This window comes from Lonchura striata, chromosome 5 (assembly GCF_050655825.1).
Source record: "Lonchura striata isolate lonStrDom1 chromosome 5, ASM5065582v1, whole genome shotgun sequence".
Taxonomy (NCBI): Eukaryota; Metazoa; Chordata; class Aves; order Passeriformes; family Estrildidae; genus Lonchura; species Lonchura striata.
In genome coordinates this window covers 18,380,440-18,397,563 of record NC_140707.1, presented here as the reverse complement: position 1 = coordinate 18,397,563, position 17,124 = coordinate 18,380,440, and the positions used below count along the sequence as shown (strand labels likewise).

The 17,124-nt window shown below is 38.1% G+C and overlaps 1 protein-coding gene across 3 annotated transcripts in view; it reads right to left on the bottom strand.

Moving 5' to 3' along the window:
- Nucleotides 1-17,124, bottom strand: part of LUZP2 (leucine zipper protein 2) — a 117,644-nt gene that overhangs the window by 21,645 nt on the left and 78,875 nt on the right. For 2 of the 3 annotated variants that reach the window (XR_014955500.1, XM_085579892.1), the window contains exons 8-9: nt 9,576-9,650; nt 3,828-3,992 (exon numbers count right to left, since the gene is read on the bottom strand). Coding sequence is in view for 2 of the 3 variants with exons in the window: in XM_085579892.1 (XP_085436018.1) it covers nt 3,828-3,992; nt 9,576-9,650 (240 nt within the window). In the remaining variant the exon portion in view is untranslated. The remainder of the gene's footprint in view (nt 1-3,827; nt 3,993-9,575; nt 9,651-17,124) is intronic. The other variant, XM_077784368.2, reaches the window with a different exon arrangement.

Here is a 17,124-nt window from a genome sequence, read left to right as displayed (position 1 = left end):
AAAGCAAATAACCATGGGACAACGAACACTGTATAATATTACTTACACTCAGAGCAGCAATAATACACACCAGCACTTTATAGGCAATTACAGTCTTCCCAAATGAATGAAACAGCTGTTCAAGTTACAGAGACATGAACATCTGTATTTCCAGGAAGACAAAGTCAAAGATGCTTAACCCTGGATGAGGTACAGACCCCAGGAAGACCAGCTTGGTGAAGCTGGAACCCATCTAAATGATGATCTGAATTCCATAAATGAGGTCACTTGGAGAAATGCTTTTCCTTTTGAGGCTTTGACTTTTCTTTTGCAATTCTTCTTTAAAAGAGGCTTTTTTATTGATTGAAGTATGGAAATTTTTATTGATTTAATTATGGAAATTTTACAGATTTAAAATTTACTGATGGAAATTGAAGAGGAAACTTTTTTAAAAAAACCCTCTACTTGCCTCTTTAAGTCCCAAATTACCTAACAATATAATAACATGACAACAGTTCCACCAACAGAGATACAGACTATTGTCTTTAAAAAGATATGAGAAAGAAGGACTTGAAATAATTAATAAATTACCTTGAAATATGCAATTATTAAATATTTAATAGTAATTAATTATATTACTGCACTGCTTCAAACATTCAATCTGAGAACCATCCAAATAACTTTCAAGGATTTGAACCAAAATATACTTGATGTTAGGAGTTTTTTGTGGTAAATGAATGTCTGCTTTTCCATATGAGAGCACACTCCTTCAGACTAAATGATATTTAATTTACTACTTTTTATTTTGCATTTTATCTATTGTTGTTTTAGCATAAAATAATAAATGTAGAAAAGGGGGGAGATTAACCATTTTGGATGAGATTCCAGGTGCAAGGTAGTAAGTAATTTTTTTAATTGCTCAGGGCTAAATTGAACTTAAATGGCTTGGAATTAATCACTAATTCCTTCCTCAATTCTTATGCCTTATGATTTAATGCAATACTTTAAATCAATTTACTAGAAAACTCCTAATAATGGCCAAAATGCCCCATGAATATTTTCTTTATGAATATTTTCCAAACAACATCTTTGCTCAAATCAAAGAAAAGGATCTTAACTCTTTTAACATATAAGAATTGTAACTTTTTCTAATATTTCCCATTTGGCTGCCTATACACATATCAAGGCAAACTATGTAAGATTAATAATACATATTTTATAAAGTATACATGCATTAATAATTTAAAAATAAATCTTCAATATATCCTTGGGTAGCAAAATTCCCTCCGGCATACTTTCAAAATTACACTCTATTTTGTAAACCACTTAAAATGATCCATTAGCTCCTCTGCACATTTTCTGTGTTCATTTACACAGAACATCCATAGAAAAAATTGCTAATATTAAAGAGAATGGGGTTACTAATGTGCAACTACAAAGACACATAAATTCTTTCTTACTGTCACCGCTCACATGCACATATTTTTTTAACAGAACATGTACCAAACACATCACGTAGGAAAGTCAAGATAAAAAATACATTACTACTTTTCTGCTAAAGGCAACTTCAACTAGAATTAGAAATAGTGTACATTTTACCAGTTCTCTCTGCTGTCACCAGGCCAAAAAGAGGAATATTTTAAAAATCACTTTATGTGAGTAGGTGAGAAAAGATCTGTCTAAAATAATAACATCTGAAAAGTAATTAAGAGGTCTTCTCTGTTTCTGATAGAGTAAAAGCTTGTCCTGAAATCTGCTGAGCATCACAACAAACTTGAGGCTGCCCTAGTTTAGCAAAATCAGGTAAACTGTATGTATGCTGTAAATGCTAATCCACAGGTCCATGTGAGACCAATCACTATACCTAACAATCTGGATTTTGATGTTATTTAAAATATTTCTTAAGAAATTTAAATTTTGCATATACATATACCTTTTCTACCACTGTCAAGCAGTAATCCACAGTATTTTGAGACACAATATGTAATAGATTACAGAAGACTTTATTGAAACATCTGAGAGCTAAAGAGTTAATTTAAAAAGGGTATTTGGAGTAAGATAATGGAGTCATTTTAATTTACAGGCAAACAGATCTGCAGTTAACAACCACAAAAAGTGCAGCAATAAACAATTAAAAGTTACCTCTTTAACCCATTAGCACATTGCTAATTTCAGAGTTGAACCCTGAGGTAATGGGCCACTCCAGCTACTTACACTCTGCAACAAAGAGGAGTGATGTCAAAGAGTTAATGAACTGAAGATAAAGATTGTGCCACTAAAACTTGAAGGAAAAGGATATTTTGTGTGTGTGCGTGTGTATGCGCGCGTGCTGGGAGGGGGTGTTACAGACTAAAAAAGAGATACCAGGTACTTTTTTCCATTTCCCTTGACTGTATTCAGATAACTGAAAAAAAAAAAAAAAAAAAGAAGGAAGAGTACTCTGTATTTCAGTCAAATATCAAAAATCGAATTCTAATCTCTATCTGTATTCTCATGTCCCTATGTAACATCAAGGAGACCCCAAATTCTCCAAAGGCTCTGACCCTGGACCAATCTTAAAACAGAGACATGCTGTCTAGCTGGCCCTTATCCTTCAGTACTCCTCTCATGCCAGAGGCATGAACACTTCCAACCTGAAGAAAAGGACAATAAGAGCAAGCTAAACAATTCTACAGCCACATTAATTAGGAACAATATGATCCTGAGATCCCAGAGAGCTGCTCTGCTTGCATGACCTACAAAAGCAAAGTCTGCCATCCTGTAGAACATGGATCCAGTGAGCTTAATCTAAATTAACACTATCATACCTATGTGCTTCTAATCATAAATACAGTGCTTTTTTTTCCAGAGGTAACAATTTTTGGGAATGATGGTCTTTCCTGCAAAACAGTTATTAATAAACTGACAATCATAATTTTAAGAGTAGCGATGTGACATTCAGTTTTATAATTACATCCTGCTTTCTGAAATTGTATTTTAATTACATATAGAAAGATTACTAATTTTTAGCTTCAGCCTGTGCCATAACAGTAAATACCAACAACTGCCATATACAAACTGCAAATTGGCTATGAGTTAGCAATTCCTATTTTTATTTCAGTTTTGTAATGGAAAGAGGACATTGAAGTGTCCTTCAGTCATTCCTCTGTATAACTTCCTTTTCACTAAAATTATAGATTTCTTCTAGTTCTATCTATTCAATCAGTTGAATTCAGGAGCAAAATGCAACACTGGAGATGAAATTACTAGGACAGTTGTTAATCAACATGAATCTTGACTGTATTATAATATTTGAATTTCCTAACATCTTTTTTTTTCCTCATGCTTTCCCTGAAACTGCCCTTCTTATCTTGCAAAACTGGAAGATTCCCTATTCCCTACTGTCAAGTTCATCGATCCATTTTGGAAATTTTGATTTGGGTGTCCCAGATGATTTTATGGTTTTTATATATATTTTTTTTTTCATTGAAAGAAACTGTGATATGCAAACGCCATATTACTGTTTAGTGCTGTATTACCACAAACTCACTTTCAGTGCCTGACAGGTAAATGATCCTATGAATTAGCACCCTCATTTATTTTAAATGCAAATCCATCTGCATTGTAGATTTGTTGCGCAGACACTATTAATCCATTTACCAAGTGACAGAGTTTTGTTATTCAGTAAAATGTAGCTGCTTCCCAAATAAAAAAAACTACTTGACATCAGAAACAGTGTTAGAATTATCCTCAAAATTTGTCATAATCTTCCAATGAATTTGAAATCCTCCTTAGTTTCAGTTTGATGCTCTTACAGGACAAACTTTCAAAGATGTTAAAAAAGACCCCACCCAAGAGTGAAATCATACCTTGGTGCTTGTCCCTAGAGATGAGGCTTTGGAGCCCTTTGCACTGGAGGAAGGCAGCTTCTCAGCTGGTTTGGAGGAGCTCAGACTCACTGTGGGAGGCTGACTGTGCAGAACGGAGGACAGGCAAAGCTGCACAGTCTCCTTCAGAGCTTTCAGCTGGGACTCCTGGGGAAATAAGAAACCATCACTTCTCTGTGATGTGCTGTGATGAACACAATGGCTTACATTCTCCATCTGTATTAAACCAAACACTTATGAGTAGCTGCTGCTTTTTCTTATTGATGGAAGGAATTAAGACTGTCTAAAACAGTATTTTTATGTGATTAGGTTACAGTACATTAGACACCAAACTGCCTAGGAAGTCACTGCACTCTCTTCCCATCCCTTCAAGCAGTTTTATCCACACTGATTATTGCAAACAGTACTTAAATATATTTTTTCTGAAAAGAAAAATACTTTTTACAAAATATCATACAGTGTCCAGCCTTTTATGTATAATATCTACAGAGAAGTCTTAAGTATCGCAAGGCACAGACTTTGCATGGAGTTTTGTCTATAACATTCCAAATAATTGGTATTTTTCTACATTATACACAGATTATAATCCAATTAAGATGGCTTCCCTCATGGACATATTATACTTTTGCACTATATAGTAAAAAAGCATAGGACTTTTTAACAGTTAAAAATATATTTGTCCAGACCCACTACTGTCCATTAAGCTAAAATAAAACTTCTAAGCAGTGAAGTGCTTGCAACTCTTGATAGAACATTTGTGCTTTACTCTCAGAAACATAGACAGATATATTAATGAAAACAGAAGTCTGTAATTGAAATAAGCTGAGAGAGCAAGAACAATGAGATAACTACAGCAGTGAGGAAATAATATTTTAAATCTTTATTTCATCAAAGCAAGACATGTATCAAATGTTAGCCATTGAGGAAACTTCTTACACTCACTTCAGGGGGAGTCAGCAGCATTTGACATTAAAAAAACATTTAATTTCTAGTTTTCTTCTTTTTATTAAAAATACACCTGTAAATACAGAACGCATTCACATTTGAATTATCAAAGATTTTTTTAAAGGTATATAAATCAAGGGATACCATGGCAAAAGCTGGTGGAAAACATATGTACATATGGTGGAATATGTGTATATAACATTACACATTACATATAATGTATGTGAAATATTGCATATAAAATAAAAATATTTCATAGTCATATTAATCCTAAACAATGGCATACAGCACGTTTTAGTTTATTTTCTTAGCAAATATTTTTGAGAAAATTACAAATATTTTGTTGTAACTCAGATAAACTTGCCCTGAACTGAAAACAGGGAATTTATCTCTTAACTGGAAAAAACTGAGTGTTTCTTAAGAAAACAAACAAAGCCCAGTTAGTAGAAGTGTATTTCAATAGGAGGACAAAAGACAACCATAGAAAGACCATTAATGCAGAGCACAATAGGGAAAATTAAAGAAATGGGAGATGGAACATGTTATGACCTGCCCCTTAAGTCATTAACTTAGGTTCTTGTTAATAGATCCCTTGGGGCAGATTAGAGTGAAAACCACAGAATTATTTGTATATGTTTTATTGTAGAGCAATTTGGTTGCAGAGGAAAGCAAATATGTAACTGTTTTGGTTATTACCTACAGTAACATATCAATATAAAAGCATAAAAATAGAACTTAAGAAAATGAGGAAGAAGTTCAGGGAAGGGAAGGGAGAAAAAGAAGGGAAGGGAAAAGGGAAAAGGGAAAAGGGAAAAGGGAAAAGGGAAAAGGGAAAAGGGAAAAGGAAGCATAAAAGTAAAAAGACATCACCACCCCTGGATCCAGTTATGAGACTTAATCATTGCAATTTTGATGTCCATTGGTCAAAGTGATATCCACAGTCTTGTTTCCTCGGAGGTGAGGAAGCCCAGAAAACAGAGTTCAATGTTTAGGCTTATGTGGGAGTGCCCAGGGTACCTCTCCTGAGGGAACAGTTTACAGTGACTGGTGCAACATTGCGGATAATGCACAGTCCTCTGATGCAAGGTCCCAGAAAGAGTCTGGGGATACAGTGGGCATCTTTGATGATTTATTACCCCTTTGATGGTTTATTACACCTTTTAAGACATGACAGCTGCCTCTCACATTAGCATAGTTAAGCCAGTTATGCCCCATCAGAAGGGATTAACACCCTCAAGATTATTGAATGTCCTGTGTCAATGTGAGTGTCCCCACACCTTCCCTGGGGAGAAGAGTTTTACAACTGAGCCAATAATTCACAGAATTCACAGAATAACCAGGTTGGAAGAGACCTTCAAGATCATTAAGTCCAACCCATGCCCCAACACCTCAACTAAACTATGGCACCAAGTGCCACATCCAGGGATGGTGACTCCACCACCTCTCCAGGGAGGCCATTCCAGTACTTTATCACCCCTTCTGTAAAAAACTTTTCCCTAATATCCAACCTGTATTTCCCCTGGTGCAGCTTAAGACTGTGTCCTCTCATTCTGTCAGTGCTGCCTGGAGAAAAAGACCGACCCCACCTGACTAAAACCACCTTTCAGGGAGCTGTAGAGAGTGAAAAGGTCACCTCTGAGTCTCCTCTTCACCAGCCTAAATACCCCCAGCTCCCTCAACCGTTCCTCACAGGGCTTGTGCTCCAAGCTCCTCTCCAGCCTCGGTGCCTCCTCTGGATGTGCTTGAGCGTCTCAATGTCCTTCCCAAACTGAGGGGCCAGAACTGGACACAGCACTCGAGGTGTGGCTTCACCAGTGCCAAGGGCAGGGGGAGAATGACCTCCCTGCTCCTGCTGGCCACCCTGTTCCTGATCCAGCATCTTGGCCTTCTTGGCCACCAGGGCACACTGCTGGCTCGTGTTCAACTGCCTGTCACCAGTACCCCCAGGTCCCCTTCTGCCTGGACACAGAACAGCCACACCGTCCTCAGGCTATAACATTGCAGGGGTTATTGTGGCCAAAATGCAGGACTTGGCACTTGGATTCATTAAACTTCATCCTATTGGACTCTGCCCATCCATCCAACTGTTCCAAGACTCTCTGCAGAGCCCTCCAACCTTCCAACAGGACACATGCTCCCAGCTCAGTAGTGTCTGCAAATTTACTGATGAAACTCTGAATGCCCTCATCCATGCCATCAATAAAAATATTGAACAGAACTGGCCCAGCACAGAGCCCTGAGGGACACCACTGGTGCCTGTCCCCAGCTGGATGCAGCACTGCTCACCAGCACACTCTGGGCTGGCCATGCAGCCAGTTCTGAACCCAGCACAGAGTGCTCCTGGCCCAGCCGTGGGCTGCAGCTTTTCCAGGAGTGTTCTGTGGGAGACAGAGCCAAAGGCCTTGCTGTAGTCCAGCTACACAACATCCACAGCCCTTCCTGCATCCACCAGGCAGGTCACCCACTCATAAAGAGAGACCAAGTTGGTCCAACATGACCTAGCCCTCCTAAACCCCTGCTGGGTGAGTCTGACACCCTGGCCATCCTGTAAGTGTGCGTGGTGACACTCAGTGTAAACTGCTCCATGACCTTACCGGGTACTGAGGTCAGGCTGACTGGTCTGTAATTACCAGGATCCTCCTTCCCACCCTTTCTGTGAATGGGTGTCACATTGGCCAGGTTCCAGTCATCCAGAACCTCACCAGTGAGCCATGACTGCTGGTAAATGATGGAGAGATGCTTGGCAAGCTCATCTGCCAGCTCCTATCACCCTGGGGTGGATCCCATCTGGTCCCATGGATTTATGAATATCCAAGCAGCTCAGCAGCTCTCTGACTGCCTTCTCTTGGGTAACAGGGGGATCATTCTGCTCCCTGATACCACCAACCCACCCAAGAGGTCAGTTGTTCTGAAAGCAAGTCATCTTCCCACTAAAAACTGAGGCAAAGATGGCGTTAAGCACCTCTGCCTTCTCTTCATCTGCAGTTAAGTTCCCTCCCACGTTTAATTAAGCACAAAGGTTGGTTTTACCCTTCCTTTTACCATTGATCTATTTGTAAAAACAATTTTTATTATCTTTTACAGAAGTCACCATTTTAAGTTGAGCTTTGGTCTCCCTAATTTTTTTCCTACATGCTCTAGTAGTCCCCTTAAAAATTTCCTGAGAGACCTGATCCTCCTTCCAAAGATGATACATCCTCTTTTTATTCCTAAATTCCTCCAAAACCTTCTTGCCCATCCATTTATCCATTTGACTCAGGGACCCTTTAATTTCTAATTGGCAGCAGAAGATACTAGCCTACTTCTTTTCAATGTAACATGTCTTTAATTCTAACTTTTCAAGTTAGTGACTGCACAGACAGCGTAAATCACCATTTGTTATGGTTAAATGGGCAGAGGTAGCAGACTATCTAATTTTGCATGATGATATGGACTCAGTCAATCTAGTCTGATATAACCCTAGTGCTTCCTGCAGATTGCACAATCTGAAATTACTCTCCTCTCATCCAGAAATTTCTCTGGATAATTTCTCATCTCTTAATCCTGCTATCCAGTGCTTATCCTTCCTTGGCAGCAGCCATTCCAATTTTGCTATTCCAAAGGTAAAAGAACAACAAATAAATTTGTTTCCATCCTGTGAATAGCATCATTCAGTATTGACTTTGCTGATAGGAGATCTATAAATGAACATCAGGAAAGCACAGGTGAAAGAAACACTACTGGAACCAGGGATGTAATTTGACAAAGTTCTCTATAACCTTGCACAGATGTGATTGTGATCAAAATAGGCTGCTTACCGGCCAAAATACTGTCCACATATGATGCATTCTTCATATGTCCCTGATCTATTTCAGTCCTATCACATGGCTAGAGCCACAGAATCATCAAGACTGGAAGAGACCTTTAAGACCATCTGTCAACATAGCACCATTTTAATCACCCCTAAACCCAAGTGCCACATCCAGATGCCTCTTCAACACTTCTAGAGATGGTACCTCCACCACCTCCCTTGGCAGCTTATTCCAATGCCTAACCACTTCTGCAGTGAAAATAAAATTTCTTATTTCTAATCTGGCTTTCCCCTGGTACAACTTCATTTCCTCTCATCCTTCCACTTGAGACATGGCAGAAAAAACCAACCCCTGCCTCATGATGGTTTCCTTTCAGACAGCTGTAGAGAACAATGAGCGTGAGCCTCCTCTTCTTCAGACTAAACAAGGCCAATTCCCCCAGATGCCCTCAGAAGATCTTCACCAGCTTCACTGCCCTTCTCTGAACTCACTCCAACACTAAAATGCCATTTTTTAAAGTGAGTGGCTTTACCAGTTCTGAGTACAGGGGGACAGTCACTGTCCTAGTCCTACTGGCCACACTACTCTTGGTATCTGGGGTCTGGTAATTCAAAATTTGTAAACATTCTAAGGGCCATGGTGGGAAATAGAAAACTGCCCTAGTGTAAATAAACTTATGACTGACACTAAGTCTACTGTCAGCACAAACTATAGTTCAATAAATACCTAAATCTACTAAAAATTAGTGCAAAAATTTTTGAGTTTTTTTTTTTAGTAATTTGACCATCCTCTTCTTAAATAACTTTGCAGATGTAGTTAACTTCATGTATCATAATTAGTTCCACTGATTTCAGTAGCATCTCAGGTACAATTCAGATGCAACTGAGTATCCCATCTAAGTAACTGCAAGGCTTTCATTTGTTTTTGTCAAATTACACCGAAACATCCACAGCTGATACAGGTAAACATGCTTACATTACATGACACTTCTTACTTTGTCAAGGGCTGCGTTTTCCAATTTGTCTTTTGCAACTGATAGTTTTTGCTCCAGATCTGTTAGCTGTTGTGCCTGTGGGGATCAAGAAAAAAAAGCTGATGCAATCTCCAATGCATTTTTTCATGTGAGAGAGGAAAGAACAGAAATTTTACAAGTAATATATATGGGTTGGGTCAGATTTGCTTTTCCTGAGGAAAAAAAAATTATGGCCAAATGTGCTCCACTGATGTGAATGCAAGTTTATAAGAATTAAATATCAATAGCAAAATTAATTCCATACTATAAAATATTTAACATTATGCCATAATATCCTTCTGGAAAATTCAAGGTATTCAAATGTCTTTTAATAATTTTGTTCATTTGTCTGACTTCTGAGTGCAATTTGAAAATTATTTTGTTGTTTTAAACATTGTAACGCCAGCATTAAGCTAATTGGGCATAAACAGACAAATCAGAAAACACCCAAACATTCTTGCATGCAGGCACCGTATGAAATTATACTACCTACTACTATACAAGGAGGTAACTCCAGATTTTTTTTTCTCCACGTCTTTTCCTGGAAATAGAGAAGGAAAATGCACAAGAATAGCTAACTCAGAGCAGGAAAGCATTTTGGGAGACTTGTTGTTGGAAGTCAGGATCAGGCTGGTAGCCTGCACCCCAAGTGGAAGGACTTCTGGCTCTGTATAATGTATTTGTCATTCATGGAGCACAGGAGTTCAGCAGATGCTTTTTAAGTAAGTGGCCCAAAACAAAAAGCAACAGAAGATGTTTTTAAATGTTCAGTAAATAAAGACAAGTATTTTCTCTCTCTTTCCCTAGGAGATGTATAAACCCAGCCTGTTCACTTGAAGGAAATACATTCTCTGCAAGACTTTTCTGTTTCAGGAAAGCAGATTCCTGCAGTTGTCAGCCTTGTCATTAATAATGCATTACTATGCAACCAAAAGAAATAAGGATTCTTTTGCTGTTGTACCTGCAAAAAAATCCAGCCTAGTCATTGTTTTCCCTGTTTGAAAAGGGAGCCATAGAGAAGGACACTGGACTAGCCACTTATCTTTTCTCTCTGAAATTCTGATTAGGTAAATATACATTTTGTATATGCAAAATAATAGGATAAAATTGTCAATTTTCAGATAAAATGCACCACATTTTTATTTCAACCCAATATCTGCAAGTGCATTTTCCCTCAACACCATTCCTTGCCCTCAAGTTTCTGGACTTCAATCCCAGACAGCAATTTTTTCTTGACAGACCTTTCAAGATCTCCCGCACGCTGCTGATTGTAGCATAGCTTAATTGATAGCCACACTATGTAAATGCTGTTTAGTGTAAATCCTATAAGGTTAACTTGTTTTCTGCTGGGGTAATGACAGTCCTTCCAGAACATGTCATAGATGAGGTGGTGGGCTTAGGCAAGCCTGCAGTCCTCAGCAGACAGCTAATGTGATGTTCATTAGCAGTAGGCATAGTCTGTACTGCCAGATGAAATGTCAAAAGCCTGGAATTTTCAGTTCCCAACTCATGTAAAGAACTGAGTAGTTGCATTTTAAAACAGGATTAGGCATTTATCTTCAGATTTATCACCAGAGTCACAGTTTCATTAGTCAAAACCAAACTTCCTTCAAAGTGGAAGTCAACTGTGTTACTTAGACGTGGGAAAGTCTCTTGTGAATTGCTGTCCATAATTTAGACTGCATCACATTCCTTACAGCTAACACCAGTCACTGTCACAACATACATATCAGACCATTAGTTTGTCCCTTTAGTCTGGCATCAGAGAGTTCACTACAGAAATAATCCTTCCATTTTATCAGTTTGCAACATTTAAGTGGAATTATTACTGATTTACTAGAGAAAAAAATTACTGATATAAGAAATTGCTAGAATTCAGTAACTTTTTGGATTTTTTTCCTTAATATGGTATACAATTTCACTCACAATAAACATGGACACAGAAAATGTCTGAAAGACTGAACATTGACTCTATGTAAGACATTTCAGACATCATTAACATTTTTATACTGTTACTTAATAAATTATTTTTCAGTACAGCTATACAAATTAATACACTCTCAAAGAGAATCAAGATTTGAAAAGCTGAGTAATTTCAATTGCCACTAAAAAGGAAATTACACAAAATAACATATGACAAACATGAGGATGGCACCTCTGATAGTGTGCAGAATTAGAATCAGATGGAAGATGGTGAGGACCATACAGCTTCTTATTTCAGCACCATCAGTGTTACAGTTTAAATCAGTGAAAAACCAGAGCTACAGCTATGAATTAGAGGGTGTCTGGTTTCCTTCAATACATGCATTACACAGGCATCTGAAAGTCTTGGTAGTTGACAGAAGACAGGCAGTGGTGGTTAGAATTGACTACTGTTCTGGTTTGAAAACAAAACCAATGAGAGACTCCAAAATCAAAAATACAATTTATTAGGAAAAGTGAGAAAAGTAAACAAAATACCTGCAATAATACAAAAGCAAAACCATTGAGAGAGTCAGAATATAACCTGATACCCTTTTTGGTCAGGGTGTTGGTAGCCATCCAAATTGGAATGGCTGCAGTCCTTCTGGAAACCCAGTGGAAAAGCCTGAGTCTGGTGTCCCAAAAACCCAAATTATATCCAGTTAGGAATGCTTGGCTCCTCCCTCTGGGTGAAGCTTCTCACAATGGGATGCTGTAACTTTTATCAATCATGCAGTGACATTCAATAGCCCATTATCAGTTGTTATGCAGCATGATGAAGTCAGCCTGTAGCTTATAGAACTTATTATCCCTAATAATGTGTTGCAAAATCTCTGGAAAAAAAAAATAACAACTCTACTACTTTGCATTGCATTTGTAACTGGTATTTTTATAATAGTTTTTTTAGTTCAGTTATGTCTTTCCTACACAGTTCTGGTAAACTTTCCAAGGCAGGTTGCACAAGATCCAGATGCCGAAAAAACACGCTGGATGAATAAACACACCCCAGACTAAAGATCCTGTCTGAAAGTAAGAGAAATTGCAGTATTCTCTCAGGGAAGTTGGTACAACAAGCCAAAAAGGAAACTGTTCCCAGTTTTCTCTTATCATCTCCTTCAAAGACTGAACTACAGAAATTGTATTTACCATTACAGGGCAATATAAAAGTAGCCACAAAGATAAGAGCATTCTTTCTGAGATAGACACATAAATGCACAAATAAAATTATAGGAAAGTGACCCGTTTTTTTTTTCTTTTTTTGAAAGCTTTCTGCAAGGAAAATAGGAGTTTAATGGTACTTTGAACATAATGAAGAATGCTTTAAAATCTGTTAAATGGACTAGTTTTTCATATATGCAAAGTTAGCTGAATTCTGCAGCTGATAATTTTAATATCAGGGGGTGTTTAGGCTGGTGAAGAGGAGACTCAGAGGTGACCTTATCACTCCCTAGAGCTCCCTGAAAGGTGGTTTTAGTCAGAGGCAAATCATGGGGGAAGTGGATGTACATATGCGGAATGGGGTGGCTTAGGATCAAGCCTAGTCACCAGAAGTATACAAATAAAACTGTATTAGAAAGCCTGAAACTTGCATCTTCAAATATGTGCCAGTACACAAAGTACTTCTGTAAAAATTTATCACAAATTTAAAATATGTAATCAATTATTACAAGCCCAGAAAGCAATCCTAATGTTTACACAAGTTCTCTGCCAAAGCAGGTGGTTTTCTGCTTGTTTTTTTCTTCCATTGTTTTTCTTTCATTATTTCATCTCTTTCTCTGTATGTAATATGGAGTCTCATTGCCTTCATTAGAGAAATAAATTATTTAAAATTCCAGGAAATCAGTTTACTGTGGTGCGTAGTTAACTTTGCTAATAGAGAAGGAAACACACATGGCATCAGTTTTACTTCAGAGGGAGGAATGGTACAGATATTTACCAAATCCAGTCAATACGATGCAAAAATAATTTCACATAGTTTTGTATTTGACTCTACCACAGCAATTATTTAAATGATTTTCACATGTCAAATAATGACCTAATTTGTGTAGAACTAGGTGTTTCAAAGAATGTGGAAAATAGTCTTGACACTAAATTTGCAATAGTGATATGGTCCTTAGCTCTTTAGAGGCATTGAGCACTCATAATACTTGAAACATTAGTGAGGAGTGTAAGAGTACTGAAGGTAAATTACAATCCTGTTATTTTGTGAAGCTGCACTTCAAAGAAAGATGTGCATTCAAGAGTATCATCATGGGAACAAGCTAAAACGACTGTAAGGAGCAGCAGCAGAGGTTGTCAAGTGCTGGGAATAAGGTTCTCCATTACCCTCCCTCCTCCCTGTCCATTGCTCCTCTCTCCCAGTCATCCCCACTACAATTCCTGCCTGCCTTCTGCTTGCCATTCATATCTGCACACCTCTGTCTTTGCTGCTCCTGATGTCATTGACTCCAGCCATGCACTGGACGTGGCAGACATCCTCTAGTTTAACACTATTAACTGGGCACCTGGGGGTTCTGAACATGTGGAGAAGCCTGAGGGACTCCCCAGGGACTCCCCAGGGCCCAGAGCAGATCTTTGTTCAGTGCACACCCACCCTGACCACAACGTTTCAGCAGGAACTGATCATGTCTGTGTACCCAACTGCATTGCACATGGTTTGCTCCTCAGAAGAAGGTGCCAAATTATAAACCAGGCACTCACGGTAAATCCATCTACAGAATACATATTAGCAGTTACCTGACTTGCTGTCAGCTAGTGTTTGCTAAGGTACTAAGTTGTATTTTTTGTTATAATAGCCAATCCTATTTGCTTGCTTATTTTAAGTTAAATTCTACCATGGAACAAACATTTAATACATTGTTAGGCCAGGTGCTGTTAGTTGCTACTCACATTTGAACTTTTTCTTCTTTTTCTAGGACTGCCTATCAAGATACTTTATCTTCGAATTTGAACAAAAAGGAAAAGAGATGAAGTGGTACATCAAATATGTCTGAATCTGCAGCAAAAGCTTTAGAAAAAAGCAAAGATATACTCAAACCATGCCACTGAAGCATGGTCACCTTTTACATTTACAAGAGGAATGTCAATAATACAAGATACTTGTATAAACTGACATTGGAAATCATTGCTGGATTTATTTTTACTCATTTCTTATTACTATCATATATACATGTATGCATTTCATGAACAAAAAACCAAACTATTTACAATTCTTTCCTATTTTAGTAAAACATGAGACTTCTTCCAGGGCAATACAGCCTAATAATGGGAAGGCAGTTAATGAAGGAGAAGCAATTTAAAAAATAAGTGGTCTGAAATGTCTTAAATAAATGCAGACCTCAATCTAGCAGAGCACTTAAACTTAGAAGTACTTCACTGAATCAGGGGTTGGGGTTTAGGATGATAATTTAAATTATTGCAATTCAGAGTAGTGTCATTCATAATTAGTAAGTACCTACTTACAAATACAGTGATAAAATTAAGAATATTCAGTGGCAATTTTTATTAATAATTTCTTGGTTTTCACATTGTAATACAAATCAAATTTCAACTTGGGTCAATTCTTTAAGGATGACATGCTAAATGCTTTAAGAGACTGAGATCTGAATAAGACACAGAACCTCAAATTATGACCTCAGTAGAGATACAGACAAGCTCTATTGCCTTGGGTGAACAAATTAATTTTTGTCATGCTCATTACTCATCTGTTCCATGGCTTTATATCACATAGGGAGAGTTTTAAAAATATAAACATACGCACATATGCTCCCTCATTAATCAGCTAGATTGTAAAATACTTTGAAAACATAAGAAGTGTAAGTAAGATATGATAAAGGAGATATGATCTACCAATTCACTGGAATGTTAAGGAAAAAGCTGCCTTTTTCCCATTTTAACTTCCTCTCCCACTTAATCCCCAGAGGTCCAGTTCAGACCAGAGCCATTGACAGTAATAAGTACCAGAATTTAAGAAATAGTTTCTTGATGTCTATTATGCAAAATAAAAATCAAACAATCCGTCCCTATTTATTTCACATACAGCTGCAGAATTATTTCTTCAGAGAAAGAATTATTTTGATGGACACGAACTGCAGCTTTCCTTGATGCCCTTTAGAAATCTAATAGCCCGCAGCTTACATCCTTCTGGTGAAGTGCTCCAAGAAGCTTGCAGTGTTTAGATCTATATTGAGAGCAGACTTCCCTGAAATCCTCAGTAAGCCACACAGAAAATAAAATTTAGTGGGATGGGAAGGGAGTGGCAGGGGAAAAGGTAAAAGTCCAGTAACGTGAAAGTAGCTAGCAGCCAGGATTTTATCCCAAACATTCATGCTGTGCCAACAGGAAGACTACCTATTTCATTTATCAGAAAGAGTAACAGCTTCATAAACCAGCCACAACAGCAATGCTAACATTAAATCTGTTCTGTTTCCAGTATTAAAGCAATTAGAAATGAAATATCACCTGTTCTTGCCCAAACCTAGCAGCCTCTCTCTGATCAGTGTCCTGGGTTACAACATGGGGTGCAACTGAGGTTTATATTCTACCACCACCTACATTACCTTCTGATGAACTGTTAAGGTGGGTGGAGCACTGTTTCTCTATCTTTGCCATGACTCAAGCATGGTAACTCCTTCTGGGGAAACAGCAGCCACCCTGAGGGGTCGGTCATCTCTGCTAATGGGACATCAAGGACTCCCCAGCATGACTCACAGAATCACATCAGCCCACTGTGAAATTCCCCCACCCTAGGGGAGGTACTGCCTCTACATAACCTGGGGTTTGGGACAGATGTACTGCTGCACCCCCAAGAACCACAAGAACTCTCCACCACCACCACTGGACCTCAGAGAAGGACCAGACCTTCCCATAGGCTCACTGCTTTGACAAGACCACATCCAATAGGACTGCTACCACCATTTGGACTGCTACCACCACGCTGACCAACAGGGTATCAGGTCGTGTTCTGACTTTGTCAGTTTAAACCAGTGTTTCTGTACTATTGCCATTATTGTAATTTTCCTATTAAATTGTAGCCCTGACTTGAAATCTTTCACATAGCACTTGTGTGGGGTTCATTCCCTCCATTGGTTTACCTTCCACTCAGCACAAGCAGATACTTAAAAAACTTTCCAGACTATACGAAATGGCTTCTACTCTGCTTAGTGTGTGTGTCTTCAGACGTGAAACACACATGAACAAGCACACTGAACCTACCATCCCCCCATCTCATATGATTTAGGAGAACAGCATAAGGTTGCTGCTCCCTCTGCTTCACAAATCAAATTTTCTTGGACAGGAAAAGTATTTATGAATAAACCTGCAAAAAATATTTCTGGTTACATATAAAGGATATAGCAATATTAGCAAAGCAGGCGTTCAGTTTCATACAGAATTGCACACTGTCGAGAGATGTTTCAATTATTTACATATAAATATATAATACATAGTTCTTAGTGTGTGGGGCTTTGGAATTCACAATTCATCAACATTCTCCATCTAAAGTTCTTAGAATTTTTTAAATTACATAAGATCATAGCTTACCTAGAAGGCAAGTAACTATCCTTATTTT